Source organism: Symphalangus syndactylus, chromosome 10, assembly GCF_028878055.3.
Source record: "Symphalangus syndactylus isolate Jambi chromosome 10, NHGRI_mSymSyn1-v2.1_pri, whole genome shotgun sequence".
In the NCBI taxonomy this organism is placed as follows: domain Eukaryota; kingdom Metazoa; phylum Chordata; class Mammalia; order Primates; family Hylobatidae; genus Symphalangus; species Symphalangus syndactylus.
In genome coordinates, this window is record NC_072432.2 from 123977086 (window position 1) to 124004398 (window position 27313).

Below are 27313 nucleotides of genomic sequence, written 5' to 3' on the forward strand. Positions count from 1 at the left end.
GTTTATCTTCAATACACCTTATTCATCACCTCACACAGAATTTATCTGATGTTGGCTATTTAAAAAGCCTTCTTTACAAACTAAGTATTGATTCATGCTACATGGATGAGCTTTAATTCCATTTATATGAAATGTCCAGAACAGGCAAATCTATAGCAACAGAAAGTAGATTAGTGGTTGCTTAAGGCTGATAAGTGGGGACCCAGGGACTGACAACTAATGGGGATGGGGTTTCTTTTATGAAGGATGAAAATGTTCTAAGACTGTAGGGATATTTGTGAACTATCCTATTTTATTTCCATTTAAACCCCAACAAATTTGCATGTGGGAGTACATGCCACTTTAAGTATTGACATAGCAAAATCACATAGTTGCATTCAGAGTTATTCAGCGGTGAGACATGCTACTGTTTATATCTCATCTTTCACAGAGTTGGAGGGTGGCCAGTGATTTCAAATCCATACACAGAGTGCGATGTTTTCTGGTGTAATTAACAAGTGAGAATGTAAATGACTGATGCTGTGTGTCTAGTTTTAGCTCAACCACAAAACCATCTTTTAAAACCAGGAACTACAACATAAAGAAAGAAATTCTATTTAAATAACAATGCTCCATCTGTAGAAAATCAAAGCCAATTACTCTAACCCTTCATTTTCTGTATGCCCTCGTTGTTGAGGACCCAGGCAAGTCAGGAAGATAATTCGTCTGTTGGAATCTTTTTTCTCCTGCTACCAGTTGAGCAATGAATGAATAAATGCACACAAAAAGATACATGAAAGGAGATCACATAAACGAAAGAAAATAACATAGTGTCTAGCATATGGTGGGTATGTGATAAATAAATGATATAGTAGCTTCTTAATAAATAGGAGGGGGTTGTTTCCTGCTAAACAGAGAGCAGGCTTCAGCTTGAAGCTCTTCACTAATGCATAATTACTACTTCACTATGTGAGAGATTCAGAATATAATTAGTTATTTTCAGTATTTAGACTTTTGCTTATTGGGGCAGGGGCAAGAGGATAGAATGCAGAAAGGAGATGATCTATTTTTTTTGTTAGTGCTTACACTTTGTGAGTGTGAGGAAAAGAACATTCAGTCTGGTGGTTCTTGGTGTTTTTAACCTTTTACTCTCTGGCCTCCATGGAGAACTGTCAGGAAAATTTTTAATTTTCACTCTTCTGCTTTGAGATCCATGAATCAAGAAGAGATTGTCCTGAGAGACAAAGACACTTTTCAACTCAGTAGCCTCAGCCTTCAAGCTGATTTGAGAGAGGTGTTGAGTGCCCAGACACCATGCCAAATTGCTTTGACCTGCAACAGTAACGAGAGACAGAGGGATTAGAGAATTCAGAGAAAACATGAAGCACAGCAAGCCGTCTCTACAATTTCATTAAATATCCCCATAGTGGGCAGGCAACTAACAACATGTTCCTCCAGCCAGGAGTGGGGAATCTCCAAATCACTTTTAAGGGAGTTCTGAGGACAGACACAAGGTCTATAGCCTTCCAAAATCTGAGAGTAGCAGAATTTGTTTTAAGGTTGCATAGAAAAAAAATGAGCTGACCTCTTCTGGGCAGGGTGTATCATTCATTCTTTTATTCATTCACTAATTTCACTCAGTTCAATAAATAATGAGTGTCTATTATGTGACAGACTCTGTCTTAGGTCATGGAGATACTCTATTAAATGAAGATATTTAAAATTGATAGTGATGCTGAGAGGGGGGTGTAAAAAGAAGGAAAGAAAATGAGGAAGAAGCCTGGATTGTTATTGGCCCGGGTTAATAAGGATTATGGTCAAATTAGAAACAAACAAAGAAATATACAAACAAACTAGAGAACATGTTAAGATTAGTAGGATTACATCAGAAAAAAAAGAAATCTTTACTGGAAGATGAAAAAGAATAGCTATGTAAAAGGGAAGTAGTAAGGGAGAGAGAAGAGCTTGCAAAAGCTGCGTTTGCCTGAAACTATTTGTGAAGATCTTGAAGATGGACAGCTGAGAGCTTTCATGCCAACTTCTGTGAGTGTAGAATTAGAAAAAGAAGGCATAAGAAGGGAAAAAAGAATAAACATATTTTGTTTGAATAAGTGACTCACTCTTTTGGAATTTTCTTTTTGGTCAAATTTATTTTGAATTGATAATACTTGGTTTCAGAAAAAATAAGTGTGTATACAGTAAAAAATGTCTCTTTCCTAATCTAACACACAGTTACTCTTTCCTAAGGCACCAATTGTGTTTGTTTCTTGTATGTCCTCCCATGGATATTGTATTAGTCCATTTTGCACTGCTGTAAAATATACCCGAGAGGCACTTTATAAAGAAAAGAGGTTTAATTGGCTCACGGTTCTGCAGGTTGTACAGGAAGCATGGCAGCATCTGCTTCTGGGGAGTCCTCAGGAAACATGGCGGAAGGTGAAAGGCCAGCAGGCACGTCCTACGTGGCCAGAGCAGGAGGACGAGAGAGAGTGGAGGGAGGCGCTACACACTTTTAAACAACCAGATCTCGAGAACTCTATCATGAGAACAGCACCAAAGGAATGGTGCTAAACCATTCATGAAAGACCCATCCCCACGATCCAATCATCTCCCACCAGGACCTACCTCCAACACTCGGGATTACAATTCAACATGAGATTTGGGTGAGGACACAGATCCAAATCATATCAGATATTATGCAAATACAAGTACATGCAGTAATATTTTTTAAAATACAACTTCCAAAGCAAATACAAGTATAGGCAGTAATATTTTTTCTCTTTTTATGTAAATGGTACCATACTAAATATGGAGGGGAAAGTACTGAAGTTCTTCTGTGATCAGAGTTGCAATTTGGGAGAAAATGCACTGTTTGGTACTGAATATAATCAGATAAAGGACCAAAGGCTTGCAGTGAGCCGAGATCGCGCCACTGCACTCCAGCCTGGGCGACGACGAGACTCCGTCTCAAAAAAAAAAGTGTGTATTTGTCATAGATAAGCTCCTTGGGGAAAAGGTTCTGGGTCTCTGAGGCATGTGTGTGGATTGTTCTAGCCACTTGGTCTTGTAGTGCCTCTTCCTTGGTTGATGTTCTCTGGTGGATAACACGTCTTGACTACTCCAGTCTTTCCATCTACAAACCTCTTCCCCAGATTTTCTTTTTCCCAGTGTTCCAGTCCTTCTCCTTTCAAGGTCTTGACCAAACAACCAAACCATTTGTCACTGTCCATGAGTCTGCCTAGTCTTAGCTTGGGCCATTTTTCTTTTGCACAAAGTGGATGACCCCAGGTGCACCAACAGAAGCTCTCTCCATTGGGAGGACCTCCCTTCTCCATTTTTCACTTGTACCTACATATTGAGCTGAATCATCCATGAACCAAGCCCTGTCTTTTTCCTTCTCTGTGAACTGTTCACAAGGGCCTTGTTATGTAGTCACAGGTGTGAGCTGAGGGAAAGGTGCAATAGTGGTGAATGACATGGGGTCTGGGGCACCTGCTCGTATAGCTTATTTTTACCTTTTGCCCTTTGCATGTGCTCAATCCTGAATGTGTAACTTCCATCTTAGAATGGAATGCTGCTGAATGCACCTGACCTTATAACTTTGTGGGTGTGACAGATCCAGTTTGTGATGGGTAGTTCTGGACACATGGTCAATTCCCGTCCCACAGCCAAGCATTTCCTCTCTACCAGAACCTAATAGCATACCAGGAGCTGCTTTTCAGATGGTTTATAATTACCTGCTACAAATGGCATGATTTGGCCCAGAACCCTAGGGATCTGCATTGTGATTCTTATGTTGGAATAAAATCCATATGGCATCTTTGCCTACAGCAGATTTCCCTAATAGCATAGGATTAGCTGGGTCAAATGGCAAAGTGATATATCTGTACTGCAGGCTGGATCTGCTGCAGAACCCTTTACTACTCTGGGCCTTACTCAAAGCAGGAAGCTTCCTTGTTATTTGGTAAAAAATAGGCCAGAGCTGTATTTCTGAGTGTGGAATATGATACCTCCAGAACTTGAAGATCCCTTCTAGGTGTTTTGGTTCCCTGCTACTGGTGGAAAGTGTGACATACATTAATGTGTCCTTCAATTTTGTGGGGATATCCCATCATGCCTTAGACCATCGACTCTGAGTATCTTTGCTGATGTACTAGGCCCTTGAAACTTTGCTGGTTTTTTTCTCTATTGTCTGGAATGTGTGTCTTACTGAAGCTTCCAACACATTTGCCACGTTTTGTTTATCTGGGCCAACCAACATAGTGTCATCAATCCGATGGGCCAAGGTGATATTCTGCAGAATGGCCAGAGAATTCAGTTCCCTTTGGGCCATATTTTGACATAGTCCTGTGCCAAGACACTAAACATATAGTCAGTCCCAAGTGAATGTAAATTTTTGAATCTGTCTTTCCGAGACAGAAAAGAAGGCATTTGATAGTTCAATGGCCACATACCATGTACCAGAAGCAGTGTTAATCTGCTCCAGCAAAGATACCACATCTGACACGGCAGGTACAATTTGGACTACTATAGTAGAGTTTGAGGTAGTCCACTGTCATGTTCCAAGATCCAGTTTTTTGTAGGAGCTAAATTGAAGAAGTAAGTGGATGTTTGATGTGAACCACTAATCCCTGCATCCTTTAGGTCTCTAAGAATAGAATTAATCTCTGACATTCCTCCCTGGATATGATACTGTTTTTTAACTTATTATCATTCCAAGGTGGTAGGGGGACACTTCTAGTTCCCATTTTGTTAAATTTTACCCCAAACCAAGTAACAAATGTAGAGTATTCTGCCAACTAGGCCGGGCGCGGTGGCTCACGCCTGTAATCCCAGCACTTTGGGAGGTGGAGGCGGGCGGATCACAAGGTCAGGAGATCGAGACCATCCTGGCTAACACGGTGAAACCCCGTCTCTACTAAAAATACACACACAAAAATTAGCCGCGCGAGGCGGCGGGCGCCTGTATTCCCAGCTACTCGGGAGGCTGAGGCAGGAGAAAGGCATGAACCCGGGAGGCGGAGCTTGCAGTGAGCCGAGATCGCGCCACTGCACTCCAGCCTGGGCGACGACGAGACTCCGTCTCAAAAAAAAAAAAAAAAAAAAGAGTATTCTGCCAACTATTAAGTATGTCTAGTCCAATAATTCATGCATACATATACATATACTCACGTTTGCAAGATATAAAAATAAATCAATTGTATACAAAATATACAAATATCAATTATATTTTATAGGATAGGAATGAACAATAAGAACAATTATAAAAACAACATGAGTGATAGTAACATAAAAATTGTGAATATTTAGGAATATACCTGGAAAAAGATGTGCAAGATGTGTACATTTAAAACTACAGCTCATGAGATAAAAAGAAGAGCTAAATAAATGGAGAGATATATAACGTTCATGGGTCAAAAGACTCAATATTGTTAAAATCTCAATTCTCCCCAAATTGATATATAGATTGAATGCAATCCCTTCAAAAAATTCCATCAGGCTTTATTTTAGACACTGGGAAACTGACTCTCAAATTCATTTGGAAATGCAAAGGACCTAGAATAGCCAAAATGACGTTACAAAGAATAAGAAAGTTGAGAGACTAATGTTTCCGATTTCGAGACATATTAATCAGGACAGTGGAGTGTTGGCCCCTAGATATATAAATATATCAATGGCATAGAATAGAAAGTCCAGAAATAGAGCCATGCATATATGGACAACAGATTTTCAACAAAGATGCAAGGTTAAATCAATGGAATTGAGCAGTCTTTGCAACAAATTGTGTTAGAATTATTTGGTATTCTTTTGCAACAAAATGAACTTTGACCTATATCCTAAACCATGTGCTAAAACTACACAATGTGTCATAGACCTAAACGTGATATATACAATTATAAAATTTATGGAAGGAAACATTGGAGAAAATCTTTGTGACCTTGGGTTAGACATAGAGATTTTAGCTATGGAAACAAAAGCACAGTTCACAAAAGAAACAATTGATAAGGTGAGCTTTATCAAAATGAAATCAAATTCAAATGTTCTTTGAAAGCCATTGCTAAAAAAAAATGAAAAGGCAAGCCATAGAGTGGGAGAAAACATTTGCAAATCCTATATAAGAACTTGTTTAAAGAACTCTTAAAATGCAAACAAGGCGATCAAAAAATGGGCAAACCAAAAATGGACAAAGATTTGACACTAGGCCAAAGAAGATATACGGATAGTAAATAAGCATATGAAAAGATTCACAACATCCCTAGTTATTAGGGAAACGTCAATTAAAACCACAAGAGATGCCCCAACATCCTGTTTGAATGGTGAAAATTTAAAAAGCCGACCACACCAAGTATTGGCGGGGATGTCGAAGGATTGCTGGTGGGAATGTAAAGTGGAACAAGCACTTTGGAAAATAGTTCAACAGTTTCTCAAAAAGTTAAACATATACTTACCATGTGATCCAGTCATTCTATTCCTAGGTGTTTACCAAAGAGAAGTGAAAGCAAATGTACATAACAGTACTTGAATACAACTTTTTATAGGAGCTTTAGTTTTAATAGCCAAAGACCGAATTAAGCCAAATGTTCATCAATAAGTGAATAAATGAACACATTCAGCATCCATATAAATTCAGCATATCCATATCCATAGGATAATATAAAGAAATGAACTATTGATACACACAACAATATGGCTGAATCTCAAAATAAATATGCTGAGTAAAAGAAACCAGATTAAAAAATAGTACATATTGTATGAGTCAATTTAAAACTCTAGAAAATGCAAAGTTATCTATGTTGATGAAAAGTAGGTCAGTGGTTGCCTGGTGATAGGATTAGAATGGGTGTCAGAAGGGGAAGAAAACTTTTTTTTTTTGAGACTTTTTTTGAGTCTCGCTCTTTTGCTCGGGCTACAGTGCAGTGGCGTGATCTTGGCTCACTGCAACTTCCGCCTCCCAGGTTCAAGCGAGTCTCCTGCCTCAGCCTCCCGAGTAGCTGGGATGGGGTTTCACCATGTTGGTTGGCCAGGATGGTCTCGATCTCTTGACCTCATGATCCGCCCACCTTGGCCACCCAAAGTGCTAGGATTACAGGCTTGAGCCACTGCGCCCGGCCAGGGAAGAAAACTTTTTTGGGTAATGAATATATATTTTTATTATTATTTTTCAAATTCTCCTAGATCCTGAGGATGTGCTTATTCTTTTGATTGTGGTGAAGGTTTCACGGCTGTATACATAATCAACACTTATCCAATTGTACATTTGAAATATGCACAGTGGTTTGTATGTCATTTATGCTGCAATAAAATAATTAAAACATGCATCTTTTATGACCAAGACACTTCACTTAAGATATGTGTAAAATGTGTTTAATATAGCCTTGGTTGACACTGTAAGAATCTGTGAACAATGCAATGCCCATTATTAGGGGATTATTTAAATAAATGTTGATGCCTTCACACAATGGAATTATAAGATACTAAAAAGAATTTTACTCATGTCTACACACAGAAAGATACTCAAGATATTTTAAATATAAGAAATAGACCAGGTGTGGTGGCTTATGCCTATAATCCCAGCACTTTGGGAGGTCAAGGTGGGCAGACTGCCTAAGCTCAGGAGTTCAAGATCAGGATGAGCAATATGGTGAAACCCTGTTTCTACAAGAGAAAAAAAAAAAAAAAAAATATATATATATATATATATATATATATTTTTTTTTTTTTTTTTTTTGAGACGGAGTCTTTCTCTGTCACCCAGGCTGGAGTGCAGTGGCGCGATCTCGGCTCACTGCAAGCTCCGCCTCCCGGGTTCACACCATTCTCCTGCCTCAGCCTCCCGAGAAAAAGAAAATATTAGCTGGGCATGGTGGCATGTGCCTGTAGTTCCGGCTACTCAGGAGGCTGAGGTGGGAGGATTGTTTGAGCCCCAGAGGTCAAGGTTGCAGTGATCTGTGATCATGCCACTGCACTTCAGCCAATGTGAAAGAGTGAGACCCTGTCTCAAAATAAATAAATAAATAAATAAATAATTTGCTTGCTGCTGGAGATATACAATGCTACAGCCACTGTAGACAACAGTTTGACAGTTATTCCAAAAATTAAACATAGAGTTACAATATGACCCAGAAATTCCACTCCTCGGTATCATATATACCCAAGAGAATTGAAAATACATGTTCATGTAAAAACTTGTACATGAATGCTCATAGCAGCGTTGTTCATAATAGTCAAAAAGTGGAAACAACCCAAATGTCCATCTGATAAATGGATAAACAAAAAGTGCTATATCCATATGATGGAATATTATTCATAAAAAGGAATAAAAAAGAATGAAGTATTGGTATATCCTACAGCATGGGTTAACCTGAAAGAAGCCAGACATAGAAAGCCACATATTGTATGATTCCTTGATACGTAATGTCCAGAATGGGGAACTCCTAGAGACAGTAGATTAGTGGCTGACAGAGGCTGAGTGAGAAGAAGAATTGGGACTGATTGCTAATAGACATGGCATTTCTTTTTGCAAGGATGAAAATATTCTAGGTGATATGGTGATGGTTACACAACACAGTGAACATAATAAAACAACCAAATGCGTACTTTCAAATAGCAAATTTTATGTTATATGAAGTACATATCAATTTCTTTTTATTACTAATCCTCATTTCAGTAGAGTTTTAAAATATCCCAAAGGGTAATAAATATTAATCCATCCACAGAATTGTTTTTGCTTTTTAAAATATATTCTGATTTGCACATGTAAAATAATGCACACTTATGAAAGAAAGTCTGAACTCCTATGGTGACCTTTACAAGTCCAAGTCAATTCCTAAAACAGGCAATGGTAAAAATACTGAATGATGTTGTACCACATATAGACTGACAAAAATGCAAAAGACTGTGTGAGGAATATCCACATGTTTCTGAGGGTCATTTCCCTGGAAACAGCTTCCTTATGGCTCTTGGAAGGTGGAAAAGCTCCTGTTTCATAAAAATGTGGTAAGAGGTCCTCTTTTTCAATAAACCGTAAGTAGATCCCACTGGTAAGGTCATCAGTCTCCAGAGATACATCTTTAACTGGAAAGATCCTGTAATGTACATGTGGGACTGTTGGTTTCCTGAACCCAAGGATCCAGATTTGAATATTGATAGGTTCAGCTTTAGGATAAGCTATCATTGTATCTATTATCCACTGGAGGCCTTTTGATTTGCTAATTCTTTAGCATCTCCTCCTGCTGGACTTCCATTTCCCTCTTGTGCTACAAGTGCATTCAGAATAATTTTTGTTGCCCCAGACCTTTGCAGAGTAACATGTGTAAGAAATGGCAAGTTATTTTTCTCTGCAAATGCCTGACTTGTTTCTCACCTCTTCCTGAGGAAGCCCCTTTCTGGAAACGAAATAATCCATTTTCGATCTCTGCTCCTGTAATTACTTTCTAAGTGCTTCTGAGAAGCAGCAACTGTTGGTCACGATAAGATCTTCCCTGTCTTATAAAAAAGTCTCTGTGAACTACAGAAACAATTCCAAAGTTTGTGTACTTAAAAATATGATCCATCAACCACATCATCTGAGCAGCACCCAGTCCTTTGTCCTGGAGGCACATCATCAGTGTGCACACATCTGCTGTAGCCTGATGATTCACCAACATCACTGCTTCATCTTTTGAAATTGCTTTAATGTCTTTTCGCCATTCTATCTGTTTTTTTTTTTTTTTTTGAGACAGAGTCTAGCTCTGTCACCCAGGCGGGAGTGTAGTCGTGCGATTTCTGCTCACTGCAACTTCCACCTCCCGGGTTAAAGTGATTCTCCTGCCTCAGCCTCCCAAGTAGCTGGGATTATAGGTGCACGCCACCATGACCAGCTAATTTTTGTATATATATATATATATATATATATATATACACACACATATATATACACACACATATATATATACACATATATATGTATGTATATACATATATGTGTATATATATGTGTGTGTATATATATATGTGTATATATATATATATGTGTATTTTTTTGAGATGGAGTTTCGCTATTTTTGCCCAGGCTGGAGTGCAAGGGCATGATCTCGGCTCACTGCAACCTCTGTCCCCTGGGTTCAAGCGATTCTCCTGCCTCAGCCTCCTGAGTAGCCAGGATTACAGGCACCCGCCACGACACCTGGCTAATCAATTTTTTAAAGTATTATTTTTAAAAAGCTGTGAAAAGCAAAAGTTGTAATGTTAAGAAAAGTAATTTGGATATAGTATAATTGGGTATAGTAAAACATAATTTTACTTAAAAATTAAGGCCCTGTGTGGTGGCTTATGCCTGTAATCCCAGCACTTTGGGAGGCCAATGTGGGTGGATCACTTGAGGCCATGAGTTTGAGACAAGCCTGGCCAACATGGCAAAAACCCATCTCTACTAAGAAAAAAAAAAAAAAATAGAAAAATTAGCTGGGTGTGGTGACACATGCCTACAATCCCAGCTACTCGGGAGGCTGAGGCAGAAGAATCACTTGAACCTGGGAGGTGGAGGTCGCAGTGAGCCAAAATTGCACCACTGCACTCCAGCCTGGGTGACAGGGCAAGACTCTGTCTCAAAATGTATATATATTCCAAATTAATTGATATACATACATATATACGCTTGGACATACAAAAAGATTTTTAAAATTATATTCACATGTTAATATATGTATATAATTAATTTGGAGGACTATTCATTGAACTGTGGAAAACAAATAGTAGAGTTTTGCTATTATGTCATATCAAAATCATTTTAAAATCATCTTTTAAGTGAAAATCATTTTATACTTACTATTTGTACAAACTTAGCTTTTTGTATATTGAAAGAAATGGTTTTCATTCCATAGATAAGATATATATGTGAGATATATGTGAGATATTTGTATGTTAAAATAGTTTGGGTTTTTTTGGTTCTTTTTGAAACAGAGTCTCGCTCTGTTGCCCAGGTTGGAGTGCAGTGGTGCGATCACGGCTCACGGCAGCCTTGACCACTGGGGGCTCAAGCAATCCTCTAACCTCAGCCTCCTGAGTAGCTGGGACCACAGGCACGTGCCACAACACCCAGCTTATTTATTTATTTACTTGTAGAGACAGGGTTTTGCTATGTTGCCCAGGCTGGTCTTGAACAGCTGGGCTTAAGGGATCCTCCCACCTCAGCCTCCCAAAATAGTCTCTGAAGTTTTAAAGTATTTGACTTTTTCTGCAATAGAAAATCGACAATTGAGCTTAAGAGTATTCATTAATACTTTAATATTACTTTTAAGTTTATTACTTATGGTCTGTTCAGATTCTAATTAGGGTGATTCTTTTCCCCCAATTTTGAGTATAGGAATACAAATTATCTCCCTGTCAAACTGAGCAAAATAAGCCTGACCATTTCATTAATGCCCGAGATTCGCTTTGTGTTCTCAAATGCCTCCGTGCAATGGCATGGCAGCCCTGGGAGTGTGCCTCTCTGATCTCCTACTTCAGGGAGGGTAAGTAACTAAAGGCACAAACTGCTGTGTTCTGACTTCCATTCCTGTGTTCAGGCCAGGGCTCCGCTTCCCCTGCGCTGTTCCCATTGACTGCTCATGGCTGGATACTAAGGCAGGCCCATTTCTGAAGACGTAAGACTCCTCTAAAAAGCACCTTTGGCTTGAGCATTCCCTGTTAGCCTTGCTGAATCTTCCTTATTGCAATGCTGCAAACTAAGCTCTTTGTTCTCTCCTTTATAGGGGTGGGATCATAATGGAGCCTGATATCTCACCCAGCCTCCTCCAGCTCCCCATTTTCCCTCACCAGCATTTGACCCAGTATATCTCTTACGTGTCTGATCCTATCTTGGCTTTGGCTTCTCAGATGTCCTGTGCTACCAAAAGTAGTATCAAGAATGATCCAAGAAAACAGGTGGTAAGATTGTGATTTGGAATTGACCTACCAACCCTCCAGTGGGCAAAGAGGATATTAACTTGATTGATAGGTGGGGTGTGGATAGTCGGTAGCATAAGGTGGTGAGTCAAAGGTGAAAGGTTTCATTGATGGTGACCTGGGAAGATGTCCTGGTGGGGAGGAAAGATGTTGCAGGTGTGATGATTGAAGCATTTGAAACTTATGGAGAGAAAAATGTCCTCAAAGACAGCAGAATTGTTGGCTGTTTACTGCTAAGTTATATTGCTGCTAGCTAAGGGATAATGAGAGCAGTTAAGCAAGCAGTAAATGGCTAAGTGTGGGAGGCAAGAGGCTTTTTGGCGTCTTACAAGAAGGCCCTTACCTTCTGCAGTGTGGGAGAGCAGACATGGTGGAACAGGTGAAAATCAAATCGTTAGAACTGTAGAGATCCCTAGATGTTTGAATATTCAGTGAAGAATAGGTTGCCAGCGGTGGGAGCTGGGGGGGGTTCGGGGAACACCTGGGACTCTGGGAAAACTTGGGACCCTGAAAACTGGGATGAGGGTATGTAGATGGAGGCCCTTGAATATATTGTCTAGGCAGACTGCCACCTTCTTTCCCAATCCTTTGGGCTTGCACAAGTGCCCCATCCTTTCTGGTAAGAGCTAGTGCTTCTATTGTGTAAGAAGATGCTGCAGAGGCCCCTCCTTCACAAGGCAACACATGTTTCCCAGTAGGTGCCCTCATCTCTCCTGCCTGATAACTGAGGTTCAGTCCCAGCATAACATGGGTGGGTACATGCTGGGGATGATTAAGTAAAAAGGAGACTACGCACCAGATGAGCCACAAGAATGAGCCAGTGGGAGCCAGAGGAGGGCACCTTGGCCTGTACTTTGAGAGTGCTTGATCAAAGGGCTTGGAATGGAAGTTTCTCAGAAACTGAGATCTAACACCTTGGCCAGGACCCCAGGGAACAGGGCAAACTCACTGTGAGGGTGGTTCTTAGAAGTCTGGGAAGAGTGATGACCAATGCACAGTGAAGGGGAAAATTCTGAGTTGCCTTTAGCAGGAAAGACTTCTGCTACAGGTCCAGGCTGCAGTGCAAGCAACACTGCTCATTGGTCCATAGGATCAGAGGAAGGGATAAAGAGGCTGAGGGAAGTGGGGGCTTGAGAATGAACCCTAGGAACATTCAGGCTCCTGCCACTTCAGTGACATTATTTAGGAGGTCTATTAGGGCATGCCAGGACATCTTCTCCAAAATAAAAAAAAAAAAAAAAAGAAGCAGTCACCTCTTATATCCTTACTCCATACAGGAAGCTGAGCATCCTGGCAAACCTCTTTGGGTTCAGGAGACAACACGTTCCACAGATAAGATTACTGCTCTGCCACATATACTGCCAGCTTTGAGTAGGTCTCAGAGCAGGAAAGGGCACTGCAGCAGGTGAAATGGCCTTAGTTCTTAGTCTGCATGACTGGGCATATCCAAGCCTTTGGAATGTCAGTGTAGGGAAAAGAAGCAGTAGGAAAAGACAGAGTTTGTATCAAACCCTAGGGAGAGAATCACCTTGCAGCCTCTGGGATTCTGGAAGATCATGCCAACCACTGCAGAGAACTACACACCTTTTGAGAAGTTGTTATTACATGACCTGCACGTTGGAAGGTCAAGGTGGGAAGATTGCTTGAGGCAGGAGTTTGAGACCAGCCTGGGTGATACAGAGAGACCCTGTCTCCATTAAAAAAAAAAAAAATTAGGTAGGCATGGTGGTGCATGCCTGTAGTCCCAGCTACTTGGCAGGCTGAGGTGGGAGGATTCCTCGAGCCCAGGAGGTTGAGGCTGCCATGAGCTATGATCGCATAGGCAGTAAACCGCCTTATTCCTTTCACCTTCAATAGATGCATGAGCACCCCCTCCCATCTCACATGTATGGCCATGTGGAAGTTCTCATAGGACCAGCTGAAGGAGGAGGGAAAAGACTGAACTTGGTTTATAGATGAGGTGGGTCTGTATGTAGATGCAAACTGAAAATTGGTGAGGTGGCTTTGAAAGACAGTGGAGAGGGAGAATCTTCCCAATGGGAAGCAGTGCACCTGGTCATCTACTTTGCAAGGAAGAAGTGTCCTGCGTAAGAATATTTATAGTTCCTGGGCAGTGATCGATGGTCTGGCTATCTGGCCAGAAGCCTGGGAGGAAAAGGACTGGAAGACAGGGTCTAGGGGTAGAGGCTTGTGGGTGCACATATGGGAGCAGGCACAGACTGTGAAAATTTTTTTTTGCTTTTTTGAGATGGAGTCTTACTCTGTAACCCAGGCTGGAGTGCAGTGGTGCGATCTTGATTCACTGCAACCTCTGCCTTCCGGATTCAAGCGATTCTCCTGCCTCAGCCTCCCGAGTAGCTGGGTTTACAGACATGCGCCACCACACCTGGCTAATTTTTTGTTGTTGTATTTTTAGTAGAGATGAGGTTTTACCATGTTGCCCAGGCTGGTCTCCAACTCCCAGCCTCAAGTGATCCGCCCACCTCGGCCTCCCAAAGTGCTAGGATTACAGCTGTGAGCCACCACACCCAGCCCAGACTGTGAAGAGTTTTGTATCACAAGTTAATGTCCACCAGAAGCCATCCATCATGGGAGAGGCGCTGACCAACCAAGTTGACAAAGTGACTCGGACAGTTGACCTGAATCAGACTGCCATTGGCCACCTCAGAATTGGCAGGATGGGCACATCAACAGAGTGGCCATGGCAGCAGAGACAGAGGCATCCAACTAAGGGACCACTTCACAGCAAAGGAGGTGGATGGTGTAGGTAGAACACGAAAACCACACCATTCAAAAACTAGCATCACAGAATGCAGAAATAGCCCGTGAGTCAGTTATGCTCCTGGTAGAAGAAAATTTCAGAGATGCATTTTCATGGCCACCACAGACTCTCATGGGCACTGAACAGCTCTAAGTCTCCACCTAACTGGCCCACAGATCCAGCTGTGGTGCTCTGAAATCTATCGTCACGTTTGCCCTGCAGGTGGGCCCTTCCTAGGCTGCTCCCAGCCGATGACTGAGTGTGACAGGGATACCAAGCAGGCTGAACCTGCAAGATGCTGGCCTCTTCTGAAGAGTGACTTTGGCTCAAGGACTCCCCTAGGCCTGGCTGAAACTTGCTTATAATTGTGCTGCAGTCTAAGAAGTAACTTCCTTTCTACCTCCCTCCCCTTTTCTCCTCTCTTCTCCTTCACAGGGGGCGGACTTGCATCTGAGTCTAATGTCTCCTCCACCGGCTCCTTCTCCATTTTCCCTCACTGGCATTTCCTCTAATAAATCTCTTGTACATCTAATTCCTTCTTGGCATCTGCTTCTTGGAGGATCCAGACTAATACAGATGGCATGTATATGTGCTGGTGGGTGTCTAAGGTAGAAAGGCAACTATGTCAATCTTGCATGCTAAGTGTAGTCAATTGGGAGCAGCTGCCAGGAGAGTGCTGAGTTGAGAAAAATTCTAGAGCTGTATCTGGCCATTTGAAATAAATACTATGGCCTACTTTTTTTTTTTTGACAGGGTCTTGCTGTGTCGTCCAGGCTGGAGTGCAGTAGCATGATCACAGCCCACTGAAGCCTCGACCTCCTGGGCTCAAGTGATCCTCCAGCCTCAGCCTCCTGAGTAGCTGGGACTACAGGTACATGCCACCAAGCCCAGCTAATTTTTAAATTTGTTCTAGAGAAGGAGTTTCACCATGTTGCCTAGGCTGGTGTTGAACTCCTGGGCTCAAGTAATCTGCCTGCCTCGGCTCCTAAAATGCTGGGACTACAGGTACATGCCACCAAGCCCAGCTAATTTTTAAATTTGTTCTAGAGAAGGAGTTTCACCATGTTGCCTAGGCTGGTGTTGAACTCCTGGGCTCAAGTAATCTGCCTGCCTCGGCTCCTAAAATGCTGGGATTACAGGTGTGAGCTGCTCCCAGCTGCTATGGTTTATTGGCAAGGTCTACCATGAGGGTTAAAGGAGGAACATCTCGATCTTTCATCAGTCACCTCTGCTGAATATGGATGTTCCCTAAATCTCTATCAAGAAGGGTCATGGCCAGAGAGCTATTGTATGTAAAACTTTTCTTAATGATGGATGATATTTATAATGAGAGTGAATGATTAATGGTACTTAATGATTAATAATAATGATTATAAAAAAATAGGCCAGGCACGATGGCTTATGCCTGTATTCTTAGCACTTTGGGAGGCCAAGGCAGGAGGATTGCTTGAGGCCAGGACTTTGAGGCTGCAGTGAGCCATGATCACGCCACTGCACTCCAGCCTGGGAGATAGAGCGAGACTCTATTTCTCAAAAACAAAGAAGCAAAATAATAACAATGATTATATGTTAATGTAATGATATGATTATGTAATATGATTAATGATAATGCTCAATGATATTTATAAAGCAGTATTCTATCACTGAAAATCCTAAAGTGATACTAAATGCAAGATAATATGTGGCTTAATCATATAAACAATAATTTTCACACCGAAAGATGATGGGTCACATGGAATCTAGAAAAAAAGATTTAAAGCATAAGGATTTGTTAGTGCTTTCCATCTCTGACTTGGGGTGACTGTGCTCTGAGCTGATATGCTGATGTGGTTATTCCTGATTTCTTGGCAGGTCTGTATCATGAAGGCCATCATAACATGATGCCATTCATGAATATTAGTCATTTCCTTTCACCTGATTTTATGCTTGCCAATCAATGTTTTGACATTAAGCAGGTTTTAGAAGTAGATTTTCCAGCTGGGTGCAGTGGTTCAATGCCTGTAATCCCAGTACTTTGGAATGATTGCTCAAGCCCAGGACTTTAAGACCAAGCTGGGCAATATAGGGAAATGCTGTCTCTACAAAAAATAAAAAATTAGCCAGGCATAGTGGCACGTGCCTGTGGTCCCAGCTACTTGGGAGGTTGAGGTGGGAGGATTGCTTGAGTCTGGGAGGTTGAGGTTGCAGTAAGCTGTGATCCTGCCATTGCAGTGCAGCCTGAGCGACAAAGTCAGATGCTGTCTCAAAAAAAAAAAAAAAGAAAGAAAGAAAAGGCAGATTTTCCTACTGGAAAGAGAACGTGCTGACCAGTTGATAGAGGTATTCTAGTCAGTCTAGCATTTGATTTCTTTCCTTTAAAAAAAAAGTCCTTTATAAATTATAAAATAATACAAGCGAATATCATGAAATAATATTCAAAAAGTGTAAAAGCAAACTTCAAAGTTCACTTCTCACACACAGCTTCTTTCCAATCCACTCCCTGGGTGTACCACTTTATTTTTTGTTGTAAGTTAATTGGTTTCTCCATTGAATATCTGATATTCAAGATGTTTTCTTTATGACCTTGTATAAAAGGAATCTCTTGTGAATTCACTCAGAATGAACTAACAAAACTGAGTTTCCTTTTTTCTTTTTCTTTTTTACTTCTTCCTTCATCAAAGTCTTCTTAGCTAAAAAAAAAACCTGAACTTCCAAATACACAAAAGTGAGGGCCAGCCTTTTCATTCAGTCCTTTTGATCTTCATGTGCCAGTGTTTTGTTAAGTCTTTTATGATGGGAAATTTGCTTCGTGAAAAGTGTAAGAGGAGAACAATTTGGCATAATATGTGTAGTGCTGAATTCAGTGAGTTCACTGAATTTCATGATTTATTCAGTCCTGTGAACTACCACTCCCTTATTTTGTGTATATTGTATTACTTTCTAGTTATTTTCCGAAAGTCTTTTCACCTCCCTTGAATCCCTGCCAAGGATAAAGGATAAAGTAGGAGGTAAGAAAATAACTTTAGTCCTAGTGCAAGTCAGTATGCACCTACTTCAACAGTTTTTTAGCAAGATCGCATGAAGACAAATCTGAAATTATGTAGACTGCAGATTGGCTTATTATTATTATTGGCCATTTTCAAACTCAAAGCAATTTCCGATGAGAAAAATTACTTCCCCAACACAAGTACTATTATGCTTTTAGTGTACATGGAATTTATTATGCAAGATTTTCCCTACTGGAAAGAGAACATTTGGGTCTGTTTCTGAAAATGCTTTCCCATAAGGATCTAGGGAAAACCTTGAGCATAAGGTCTCTAAGGGAAAATTACTGTTTTAGGAACAGAAAAGATAACTTACCAAAATAATGCTAATAATGCTATAAAAATGGATATAATTACGTAATTTAAAAAATGATTTCACTTACAGAGGGACTACATTATTTTTATAGAGGACAAAACTTACAAAGTATATTCATGTTATTTAAGGCTGATAAGGTTTTTAAAAAATTTCACTACTACCAACGAAAGCTGATAAGCATTTTTCAGGATAATCTTTTTGATGGGACAAACAATGATCACAATTAATACAGAAATCTGGTTGACTGTGGGTGTAAAATTAGAAATATTTTCATGTAGATTAAACAGATTTTTCTTCCAAAAGAAAATGTGCAATTAATTTGTAGCACATTTATTATTTACCAGTTTTCATAAAATGGAATACAGTTAAGGTAGTTACAAAAATATATTGTAGAAATATCTTTGGTGAGAGGCTGTGATTTAGTAAATATTGCATTTATTTCAGATAGTCTCAGAAGCAAGCTTAGGGTTCACATTGGCACTATTCTCTAAACTTCATTTTCTGATGTTAGAAGTTAGACACAATTTAATAGCATTTGAGGCAAAAGTTACTGGGCCTGAAACTCTTTATATAATAAAGAACCATAGTAGTATGGGAAGATCATTTCAGTCATCATACCTGCTAGATTCTTAGACTGATAGGTTTGATCATCTTCTATTTAAGGTCAATGATTGTTGCTCAAGGAGCTTTAATACATTTGTTTTGATTTTTTTCTTTTCAAATTTTAACATTACCCATGAGTTAGGCAAAGTACCAAGGTCGGAATGCAAATTTACATAGTGCCTTTATATTGAATTTATCTCTGGCTTGGGAGAAACAGCCCTCTGCCCTCATGAAGATATTAGCAGGTTCACTTGGCCTTCTGTTGTGATTTAATATAGATGCAGAAGCTAAAAATCCAATAAAACCATTGCCATGAGTTTATCTATTATGACATTCTGGCATATGATGTCAGTTTGTCCTGGAAAATTCAAAATTAATTTTTTTGTCCCTATTTTCATATATGAGAAGTGGAACTTTTAATATCAGCATATAGAAATGGCCTTTTCAATGTCATTTGAGTTGCAATAAAGGTTTCGAAGGCATACTTGCTTTCATGCAAGTGTTATCTCCTGGCTCAACCAGGTGATAAAACCTTATTAATAAATTACAAAATAGATAAAGTCACTGTAATAGACTGGATTGGCACATTTTTGATCTTCTCAACTTACTTATTTCCAGTTCTGATAGGTCTAGTTTCTATAGATCCTACCCAAACATGATTTTGGAAGCCAGACAAACTGCACTGAAATTTATAAAGGTACCACGAATTTGGGGGCACAAATGATATAATGAAATAAACACAAAATCAACTTTTGGGGCCCAATAGAGCTGAGCTGCTTTCTGTAAAATAATTAAGAATCCAAACTAATCACACATATAAACAAGTTTATTAGATTGTCAGTGATACTTTGAGACAAATTCAAGTTATTTTATTTTACTTCATATAAACAGAGGAAGGGAGGAAAGTTTTAAACTTCAAGCTTTGTTCAGCATGTGTGCAGTTAGCATCCACAAAAGCACCATTGGGTATGGGAGAATTAGCACCACAGAATTTTAGGACCTAACTGTTAACATGCATCACTGAAAAACTTGGAACATAAAAACTGAAGTAGTACGTGGTATGGTCTATTATAAACAATACAAGGCAATTTATGATTTGTTCTCATACAGTACAATACAATCACAATAAATGAGAACCTTTTAAGAACAATATGGGACAAAAACCACCTTGTACCCTGTTAACACTAAAGCAGTTACAGATTTAAAAAAATGTTTCTGGTAAGAGGCAGTGGGTTGAAATTATCCCTCCCCCCTCAATTTTTAAATTCAGAGTTATATAGTTACATGATCTCTTAAGAAAGTATTTTCAAATCTATACGTCTCTCTACCTCAAGGCTGACAAATGGTGGTTTGAAAACAGAAAGGCTCGATGAATTAAAAAAAACAAAACCCAAAAACTGGATAGAGTCGAAAGGTACTTCAATGTGGTGGAAATTATTCAACATAAGATCAGTTTGGAAATGATGCCAGTGGTGTTGATACTTGTCTTCCCTTCCGTGGAGGAATGTCAAGTACTGAGGCCTTGCATTCATGATGAACTTCAGTTCATTTCTTTCACCGAATGCCTTTATTCTGAGGTGTAACATAAGAGATTTATTCCTTATTCCTCAACTGTTTTTGTAGTATCATGGGGCTGTTCCTTATGCTTGATTTGACAACAGTGAAAAAGGTTGATATTCTCTCTGGATTTGGGGTAATTTGTGAGCTAAAGAAAAAATATTAATTTGAATTTAGCAAACAGGAAGTTTTCAAGGGAGTTCCACTATTTTCACAGTACAAACCCATAATTAATCTCGTTGAAAACCTTTCTGTTAGAAAGCATGTAACAAACCCTCAATTTTTAGTTGTGTCTAGGCCAATTTTGGCATAGTTGAAGCTACTGCATAAGAAATGTGTAATAAGGATTGATAGATACAGGTATATTCAGATCTCAATGCATTGATGCCAAGGAAAATATAATTTTACTCACCAAGAGAAGAATATACCTTGAAGCATCTATGCAGACACATGAATCAATCATGTATCTGCCCAACTTCTAATTCTGGAATAGTGATAACAGGGTCATTTAGGAAAAAGTACTCAATTACAGTACGGCAGCAATTTTATGTTGTATATATTTAACAGCAAAACATTTTTGAAAATAGAAATCAGTACTATATGGTAAGTTTACAATTCACCATTTCTATACTTGTAGTACATGCGTTTATTTGTTTTCCAAGTTTAAAAAAATCCCACTAGGACCAACATCTTTCAGAACAACAATCTAACATTAAACAAAACTTCCTAAGGAAAATATTTAGCATCACAGAGAGTTGAGAAACGTCTGTTACTCAGCATCACAAAATACTCAATAGGTCTACATTGAAGATTGTTCATGCCAGGACATTAACACACCTTTGGGTTAATATATCTTATTTTCAAAAAAAAACAAAGAACCAAACCAAACAACTGACATGGAATTTGTGTTTGGTCTCCCCTTCACAAGGATAGACCTCTGATAAACTTGACTCCTTTCTGTATCATGTAATGATCAGACTGTCTATGAAACTGCATGTACATTTAGTAAAACATTTAAAATTAGAGATGGAAAAATGACCACCAGAGAGAATGACTTAAAGATACGTAAACTTACAGAAAAATGTGTTTTTTGTAAAAGTGTACTGCCCCTCAAGCAAAAAAGAAAGTGGAGTTTGTCCACTTTGAAATAATTTTCTGTTGAAAAAATTTCTTGGATAAAAGCCTATCCTTATGAATGTCAGAAAGATGTTAAGGTTTAGCTTGAGAGGGTTGAACCCTTTTGAAAAAATTATCCTATGCTTTTTCTGCTGAACTAAATTCCTTGTATAAATCAAGTACTAATTTCCTGAAGAGGAAACAGCTACACACAGCAGCACATCCATGTTGATGATTTAAATTTGATAGTTCACCAGGCATGGCTGACTTTAGCAAAAAAGAAACAAACGGATGTTTTAATGTTTTAGAATTACACTAAAAAAACTCAGCTAAAACAAAATTGAATTATAATGGACTGGCTTAATAATTATGATTGCCTTTACATTTGATCAACATTTCAAGACAAGGTAGTACCAATTAAAAGTAAGATTTAAAAATAAAAACTGTCCAAAAATTGTTCAGTGAAAAAGCCTTCAAATTTTACAACATTTTAAAATCTCAAATGATCGTAGACTAACTTAGACTAACAGTCCTGTAATCACATATAGTTTTGTTATTCTTGAGTTTTATTTCTGTATTGTTCATCGGTTATATTAACAATTTTTCTGTTAAGTTACAATAGTTTGAATTAACACATTATACCATAAGAGGCTTTAGAAAAACATGTAACTAGGATAAATTTATAAAATGATAAAAGAATAATTTAACGGATTTTTGACATATTCTATACAGACGAATAGCTAGTTCAAGGTAATAAAGTGCCTTCTTTTCCAGGTAATTAATTTATCATTAAAATATTTTAAGGCTTTATAAGAAACTCAATGCTATCAGAAGTTTGATAGCATATGGAGTTATGTTATTAATTAGCATTCTTTTGTAGCTCTTGTTTCATGTAATCTTCAATCCATAAGGTATTAATATTTTTTAATGATTAGCAGCTTACAATTATAAATTTGAATTGTCAATTCTGAATTCATTTTGTGGGGAAAGTGAAGGATGTATAATTTCTAAATGCTGTGATAGACTCATGTTGCTTCTGAACAATATAGTTTATGGCGTAATATACAGCAGCCAATGCCCCTCAGAGAATTCAACAGAATATTTAATCCCATGGCAAACAGGGCCATCATTTTATCCATTCATTCATATATCCTGCTGTCTTTACATTTACATTTAAAATGATCATGCAGGCCTAAACAAAAAAGGCCAGAGAAAACCTAAGGTAAATTTTTCAGGTACAGGCACAATGAATATCTTTTATTGCAACAGTTTATGCATAATCTATATTGGTGCCAACACCTAAAGTTAAGCATTTATATTTATTTTTATTTTGCTTCTACTACCCATGGGTGCATGACAGTAAAATACTGGTAACCTAAAAGAATGTAGGTGTATGAGTATATACATATAAAATAGCATATATATATATGTGATATTCATAATAATACAGAATTCTGATGCTTCCAAGTCTTGTCATTTCTCTTTAGGGGATATGGGTGTGTTTTAAGCACTTCTGTGTACTTAGTTGTCTTGGCAGCTCCAGAGTTTAGATAAATTATGACTATATGGACATCAACTACTCAATTATTTATGACCAATGAAAACTAATTAAAAAGTTTGAATATTCTTTTTCAGGAATTCAGTTATTTTTATCAGAAAATTACTAAAATCAGGCACAAGATTAAGTGGTCATGATACCTAAAATATTCTTCTGGTTACCACTGGATTAATTTAAAATGGTTCTTAAATTAAAGGTTTTGAAGTTAGGATAGAGGAGGAATGCTAAAACTCATTGCAAAGAATGGTTTAAGTTAAACATTCTGTGTAATTAGAAAAACAGGAATTACCAGTAGGAAAAAAGTGCTAGTCTTAAAATTGGGTTTGGTTTTGACTCTAAAGCCTAGTAAGAATAATTACTGGGAATTAGAAAAAAATTAAGTGGCATTAACCTTTATAATTGCACATTCCTTTACCAAAGTGCCACAAGTTGACAAATATTTTTCTAAAATGCACAATGCTACTTTTCAAAATCTAAATACATATACAGTTTTACCTTTTTCATACTGGTATAGTACAGATTCATACATTCAGCACAAATATAACCAAGAAGATGATACTTTCTAGAAACAGTATAGTCTTTGTTTTTTGTTTTAAACAACTGTTAAGAGGCTTTGTGATTATGAGGATTCAAATCCAAGTACTATGTAGTCAAAGCATTACCATAAAACCTGAAAACATCATGATGGTTTGTTTAGGCGAATTTTAGTAATGCTCTGCCATGCAATGTACATAAGTCATATGTGTTTTCCTTTGAAATAAAAAAAACCACACTGGTTTAATTACCCTGTTTTTATCTATTTGTCTACATATACATCTTGTCTCCAATCACTGAAATGACAATATATGTAACAATCAAGTTTTGAAAACAGTATTAAACACTGAGGTTTCTAGCCTTAACTGGCCATTCCTATAAAGTCCAGCAAAAATGTCTGATGCATGGGTTATTAATTTTCATGCTTCTATTTCTTTACTCTAAATAGAAACACTAAATGGAAATGTTCAGAGATAATATAATGACAAAAGGACAGTAAAGAACAAAGCACCAACATGTGGAACAAATAAAAGTAATATGCAACTCTGTGGAGGTTCTCCATATTACCAAATTTGGCAAATCAGGGATGACAATAAAAAATGAAGATCTCTTACTCATGTAATAATCATATTGATATATAGTTGTAAATAAATGGAATGCACAGAAAGTTAAATTTTGAATATTTTTGTTGTTTCTGAGTGTGATAAAACTAGAGTTGCCTCATTATAAACTAAGATTCTCCCCACCCCAAAATTCTATTGTTCAGAGGAGAGAGAGAATGTAAGATTATGATTCTCTGTGACAGATGACCTGGGCTCTGCTACACCACAGGCTAAACTCTGCGGTGTAGTGCCCCCATTTAATTAGGGTGAAAGCTGGTAAGAACATAAAAGTACTAAAGTTAAAATTAGGATTAGTTCATAGTCAAAGAACATTAAATAACTGTCTAAATGGGTCTCTTCCTTGAGCATCTGAATCTTAGGTATAAGAATGACTATATAGAAGCATCTTAAAAACATGGCCCATTCTATAAATTCATCTTTTGAGGGTGTATAATGGGATATAAATTGGCATCCTCATCTTCTGAGAGAATTAACAAACTTTAAAAACATAACTAAAATCAGAAAAGATCAGGCATAATAAATCACTGATAACTCCCCCAAACCCAACATACTGGCAAGTTAATCACAGGATAGATATTCATCTTATTTAACAAACCTTCCTACAGTTTCTGAGTATTAAAATATAATCCGTTGTTTGTGAATAATAGTCTCGGATAGTTTCAGCATTTAAATATTGGAGAAATACTTCCGATAAACATTGAAATACAGAAATTCTTAATAGAAGCTGCAGATTTATAGAAACTTCATAGTATGTGTGATATTCCAACTATATTTAGCTCACATAATACCCAAAATAATACAACATTCCACAATTTATCTTGTTAATACACACAGGTATTTTCTTGACTTTGTAAAAGCTAGGCAATTGTATTTACCTAAAATAGCTTTTCCCTGGTAATGGTCCTATAGTGTCGACATAAATACTGAACATACCTATGAGAATCATTTCTACCCTATAATTTAATATTGTTTTCTTTTATTCAGCTGCTTTGTAGCTCTTTTCATTTCCAAAATGCTTCACAACTAATTATAACAGTTATTTCTCACTGTATCCCAATGAGCAAGGCAAAGTTAATGAATTGCTTGTGCAGTGGTTTGGGGGCACAGGTTTATAATGATCTTACGTAGCTTCTCTGCTCTCTGGGCAGTTATCTAGCATTGTCCATGTTGTAAGTACCTATACTGTGTGCTCTTTGGGTCCAAAGACTGGATCTTCTTGTCTGCTATATTACCCAGACCCAGAGAAATGGTTAGCTCATACCACAGGCAAAATAAATATCTATTGATTTAATGAATGAATGAGAAATGGGACTGAGAAAACAGAACAAAGAACCTCACTATAACACTGTCCTACCCCTAACCCCCACAAAAAGCTGTGCTGGTCCACTTTTGCTTCGCCCATACAATGGGGTAGGTAGTATTACTTGTCTAAAAGAATAGGGTAGTATTACTCACTCTTGAAATGGTACTCTTGAATCGGGTAGTATTACTCTTGAATAGGGTAGTATTACTCACTCCTGAATTGCTATGGCAAAACCCATATGATATGTTTTCCAGAGAACCAATGACAAAATTGACTATTACTACAACTACTTCTAAAACTCTGAATTACTCATCTTTACCTTTGCCAAGCATTTAAATTAAAAGTTGTGCATCTGGTAGACTATTCTTTTCTTAAGCTAATTCAGGCATAATGAATCAAGGAAATAATCCTCATAGCTGCAATCATTAACATGAATATGGAGACTATGAGAGGGAATAAAAAGGCAGTTATGCATATACACAAAGGGGATCTGGGGACTACTGGTTCTTCATTGTTGTGGAAATTAGGGCAGGAAAGCTAAGACCTGTAAAAGGATAATAATTATATTGAACCATTGAATACTGACAGGTAAGACTTGATGTTGAAAGTCTCTTCTACCTCTAAAATTCTATATTATGCTAACTGGTTCTTCCTCTGATAAGACGGGAATCTGTACAGTATTCAAAATATATTTTCTTTTTTTTTTTTTTAAATGATAGTTAAATCCAAAAAGTTTGATGTTTTGGAACTCTTGAACAACTGTATTAAATGTTTTCTTTAAGCCACCATTACTCCTTCTTTTGCAATGATACCATGTAAAGTATTTTATTTTATTTTTATTTTTCTTAAGACAGGGTCTCTCTCTGAAGCCCAGGCTGGGGTGCAATGGCGTGATCTCGGCTCACTGCAACCTCTGCCTCCTGGGTTCAAGTGATTCTCCTGGCTCAGCCTCCCAAGTAGCTGGGATTACAGGCACCCACCACCATGCGTGGCTAATTTTTGTATTTTTAGTAGAGATGGTGTTTCACCACGTTGGCCAGGCTGGTCTCGAACTCTTGACCTCAGGTGATCCACTTGCCTTGGCTTCCCAAAGTGCTAGGATTACAGGCGTGAGCCACCGCGCCCGGCCGAGATCTCTTTTACCTTTCTAACATTAAATGGATAGCAGTGTTCATATTCAAATGGGAACAAAGACCATATCCTCATTTTCTCATCTGGAAACAAACAAACATTATCGGCAGTTTAATTAAAATTAATTACTACAACCAAAACGATAATGAACTGTTTAGAGACTTCAATTCATACTTTTGAGCGATTGCTCAAAAGCACTTATCAATCTTGAGAAGATATATCCTTGAGGCTTAGTATGACAGCACTGTGAGTTGCCCTTCTGGGTTAAATTATACAAATAAGATTCTCTTGGTAATTCAAATGTAACTGCTTTTGTATGAGAAATGACTTAGGCCAAATTCTACACTAAAGTAGGTCATGTTAAAGGGAGGATTTATTTCAGTATTTTTGGAATTATCAGAATGAAATACAAAGATGGTAAAACAACTTAGGAACCTGAAGAAAAAAGTAAGTATGATAGGGGAAAAGGAAACCACTGTATTTCAGTGGTAGGTGAAAGAAATCAGAAAAGCGAATGAGAAATATTTCAAGAATGGGAATAATCTGAAACTTCATCAGTGTTTTCTCTCAGTAATCAGGCTATATTTCTTATTTCTTTTGGGTACCATTTTTTTTTTTCCCACTGAAGTGATATAAGCATTATAGTACTATAGGGCTACTTTTTTTCTGGCTGAATAATTGTATAAATATAGAAAACTGGCTGGGCACAGTGCCTCACACCTGTCATCCCAGCACTTTGGGAGGCCACAGTGGGCAGATCACTTGACGTCAGGAGTTTGAGACCAGCCTGGCCAACATGGCAAAACCCCATCTCTACTAAAAATACAAAAATTAGCTGGGTGTGGTGGTGCCCACTTGTAATCCCAGCTACTTGGGAGGCTGAG

General features: G+C 38.2%; 1 protein-coding gene and 1 pseudogene across 3 annotated transcripts in view; both read right to left on the reverse strand.

The window, feature by feature from the left end:
* Positions 1 to 201: 201 nt before the first annotated feature.
* Positions 202 to 27313, reverse strand: part of PURG (purine rich element binding protein G) — a 57330-nt gene continuing 30218 nt past the window's right edge. Inside the window, exon 3 of one of the 3 annotated variants that reach the window (XM_063610897.1) lies at positions 202 to 1311. In XM_063610897.1, coding sequence (XP_063466967.1) covers positions 1255 to 1311 — 57 coding nt within the window. In that variant the 3' untranslated portion in view covers positions 202 to 1254. Of the gene's footprint in view, positions 1312 to 19412; positions 26513 to 27313 lie in introns of those variants that run through there. The other 2 variants (XM_055295906.2, XM_055295907.2) reach the window with 2 other exon arrangements.
* On the reverse strand, positions 8715 to 12612 carry LOC129491668 (acyl-CoA:lysophosphatidylglycerol acyltransferase 1-like; annotated as a pseudogene).